We start from the raw sequence: 3,560 nt of genomic DNA, 5'->3' as shown, positions 1-3,560 counted from the left end.
GTAAAATCCCACATAGTCTGTAAAGCCTTACCCAAACCACCCTGTGAGCCCCCAGTCTCAAGTCCTGCCACTAGCAATGTCTACCCCCTAGGAATCTCTACTTCAGGGTTTCTGCACATGCTGTTTCCTCCCCTTGTCACCCAGCTAATTCTCATTTACAGGTCTTGTCTTGCTCTATACTTTAACTATGAACAACTTCCAGTACCTCGCATTTGCATAGTACACAGTACGTGCTTAATAGGTAATGCATAAGTAAATAAATCCTTCCTCTGACCCCGTGGCTTTCGCCAATTATGCCCCCACATACCTATTCAGACTTCCTCTCCCAAGTCTGCTGTTCCCCTCCCACCCCCAGGTTCCCCAAAGCACCAGCACTTTCCATTAATATTCATTTATTATTTTATTCACGTGACCAGTATTTTTTAAGTGCCTAATTTGTGTTAGGCATTGTCCTACCTAGGCTCTGGGGGATATAGTGGGGAACAAACACCATTTTCTCTGGAATGTTGACTCCCCTCTGCTCCATCTAGCCCTAGCAAACTCCTATTAATCCTTCAAAACCCAATTAATAAAGTCCTATTCCTTGGGAAGCTCCCAGACTTCTCCCTCCCCAGCCCCTAACATGGAGCTTCTTTCTCCACTATACCACTTTTGAACCTTATGTGACCCATCCAGTGATGGGGGCCTGGGGTGGGGTCACCCAAGGAGTGGGGGCACAGGTCTGCAAGGAGAGGTAAAGATATGTCTCTGCTGGAAGTTCTGTTCATGGGCAGTGAGTCAAGGGCACAGCTAGGCCTCCAGCTCCTGCTTCCTCCCTCAGGTTTGTTTTCCAGCCACTCGGCAACCATGGAGGACTGGCTGCCAGGGGCACCTTTTATTTGTACAGAAATGACCAAGGGTCATGAGTCCGAGCTGAGCGGCGGTCCGGGGCACCAAGGAGGACATGTGAGAGGCTGAGAAGTGGAGCAGGTTTGAACATCAGACCCACCAAACCAAAGGCAGAGTCCAGTTCATCCAGGCCACTGGTTCGGGGCTTCCCGGCCACAGGTGGGAGTCAGGCCAGGGCCTGAGTGTACATGGAGTGTACAAAGCCTTCGGGAGTCCTGCTTTCTGGCTCAAGAGTGCATGTCTCCACTCCATTCCACCTCTGGCTAGGTCTTGGGCTCCTGGGGACTTGGGTCATTCCTCCTCCCATGTTGTGGTCTCCCCTAAGTTCTGGGCCTTGGAGAGGTCGCTGGCGCGGAGAGGCCCAGGAACTCCGCTGGGGCCAGAGCGAGCCTGCTGGCAGTGCAGCCGCAGGGCGGCCGCCGGGTCAGAGCAGCGTGATCTCGCTGGGGGGCAGCGTGAGCTGCTTCTCCCGGGCGCTGAGCAGGTTCTCCACGTGCACAGCCACCACTCGGCACAGTTCCAGGCCCTGCAGGAGAGACCAGAGTCCACGGCCACCTGGGGTAGGAAGTGGATGGGAGACAGTCTCCCCCGCGCCCCCAGGACCCTGGGAGGAGCATGATGAGCTGGAAGGAGGGATGCTGGGCTATCGGCTGGAAGGGGTAAGCAAGCAGGAGACCAAGAGCATCTGTCAGCTTTATTGCATGTGAACCGGGTGACTTAGGGCCAATTACTGCACCTCTCTGAGCCTCAGTGGCCTCATGTAGGATCTCAGTTTACCGGGGTCTGCCTTGTGGAGCTGTGGTGAGGATTCCATGTGTACATTCTTTAGATTAAAAGAATATTAGTCCTGCCGAGCTGGTTTGGCTCAGTGGATAGAGCATCGGCCTGTGGACTCAGGGGTCCCAGGTTCAATTCTGGTCAAGGGCATGTACCTTGGTTGCTGGCACATCCGCACTCGAGGGCGTGCAGGAGGCAGCTGATTGATCTCTCTCATCGATGTTTCTGACTCTCTATCCCTCTCCCTTCTTCTCTGTAAAAAAATCAATAAAATATATTTTAAAAAATAAAAGAATATTAGTCCAGTCAATAAATGGCAAGTTTCTAACTGTATTGCCAGTTACCACCTGGCACTCACCGCCCAGAATAAGCTATATCTCAGCCTCAGGGCTCCCAACTGGGGGATTGGGGAGGGAGGGGGACGGGCAGGGAACTGGAAAACCCATCTGTGAGTATGGTTCGCAGACCACAGCCAGCTGGAATCCCCCGGGGAATGCCCTGAGGGCCAGGGGCCAGCAGAAGCGGCTCCAGAAAAAGGGTAGAAATAATGAGGGCAACACTTACTGAGTGGCAGGCATCGTCCTGCGTCCTACCCCTGCTAGTCCCAGTTCCCTATGAGACACACACTCTGAGATCCCATTCCACAGGTGAGGAAACTGAGGCCAGAGCCATGAAGTCACTTACCCAGACCTCACAGCTGGTGGGAGGAGGCCAACACTCTAAACTGCTCTTTTGGTGAGGTTAGCTGTGCCTGTCCCACCCTGGGGGCCACCTCAGCTAATGTGATCCGAGTGAGTACACAATGGGGTCCTCCTCCCAGCCAGTTCTACCTACATGCTGCAGGGCTCACTGGGATCATTGCCCCCTCGACAGGTGTGGAAACAGGCTCAGTAAGAAGCAGGGTAGCTTGAGCCACCCTCACACAATCTGTCAAGGGCAGGCAGGATAGGGACCTGGGTCTGTTGGCTGAATCATGCTGTACTCAGACATTACTACCTCCTGGAAGCCTTCCCTGATGACCTCCAGATAGCTCAAGGACACCCTCTCAGCACTGATCGCCATGGTTTATTGGAGAAATTCTTGGATATCTGTTTCCCCCCTGAGACTCGGGCTCTGTGAGAGCCAGTGCTGAGGGGTTTCAGTCACTTCAGCGTCCCTGCAGCCAGTGCAGAGCCTGCGACCTAGAGGTGCTCAGTTATGTGTTAAATGAATGAATGTGTCCCCTGTGCACACACATGCAAGAGGCAGAAGTGGACACGCCAAAAAGGTCTCCCCTGGTTCATGCATCCACAGCTGAGCATCTGCTGTGCTGGCACCGTGTTCTGGATATAGTGCTGGACACTGCCCTTTGTGTGACAGTCCAGTGGGGGAAGCAGGCAGAACACATGAACAAATAACTAAATGGTCTGCAAGCCATAGTGCGGGCCACCAAGACAGAAGGAGACGATGATCAGGAAGGAGGGTCAGGGAAGCCTCTAGGACAGCGGTTCTCAACCTGTGGGTCGCAACGCCTTTGGGGGTCACCTAAATACATCCTGCATATCAGATATTTACATTACGACTGATAACAGTAGCAACATTACAGTTATGAAGTAGCAACAAAAATAATTTTATGGTTGGGGGTCACCACAACATGAGGAACTGTATTAAAGGGTCGCGGCATTGGGAAGGTTGAGAACCACTGCTCTAGGAGGAGGTGATGTTTGCCCTGGAACTACAATAAAGGGAGGGAGGGGCCCTGTGATTGACAGGCAAAGGCAGGGCACGCACTCTAGATAGAGGGGACAGTGAGTACAGGGGGTCTGGGGGAGGAGGGAGGGCCATCTTGTCGTCAGGGAGCTGGGAGAGGCCATGCTGGCTGGGTGAGGGGTGAGAACAGAGGGCCACAGAGACAA

At 53.4% G+C, this 3,560-nt stretch overlaps 1 protein-coding gene across 1 annotated transcript in view; it reads right to left on the bottom strand.

The window, feature by feature from the left end:
• Positions 1-381: 381 nt before the first annotated feature.
• MYO15A (myosin XVA) overlaps positions 382-3,560 on the bottom strand; it is a 63,449-nt gene continuing 60,270 nt past the window's right edge. The window contains exon 67 of the mRNA XM_006773974.2: positions 382-1,414. Coding sequence (XP_006774037.1) covers positions 1,313-1,414 — 102 coding nt within the window. The 3' untranslated portion in view covers positions 382-1,312. The remainder of the gene's footprint in view (positions 1,415-3,560) is intronic.

This window comes from Myotis davidii, unplaced genomic scaffold (genome assembly GCF_000327345.1).
Source record: "Myotis davidii unplaced genomic scaffold, ASM32734v1 scaffold207, whole genome shotgun sequence".
In the NCBI taxonomy this organism is placed as follows: domain Eukaryota; kingdom Metazoa; phylum Chordata; class Mammalia; order Chiroptera; family Vespertilionidae; genus Myotis; species Myotis davidii.
This window is presented reverse-complemented; position numbering and strand designations above follow the sequence as displayed.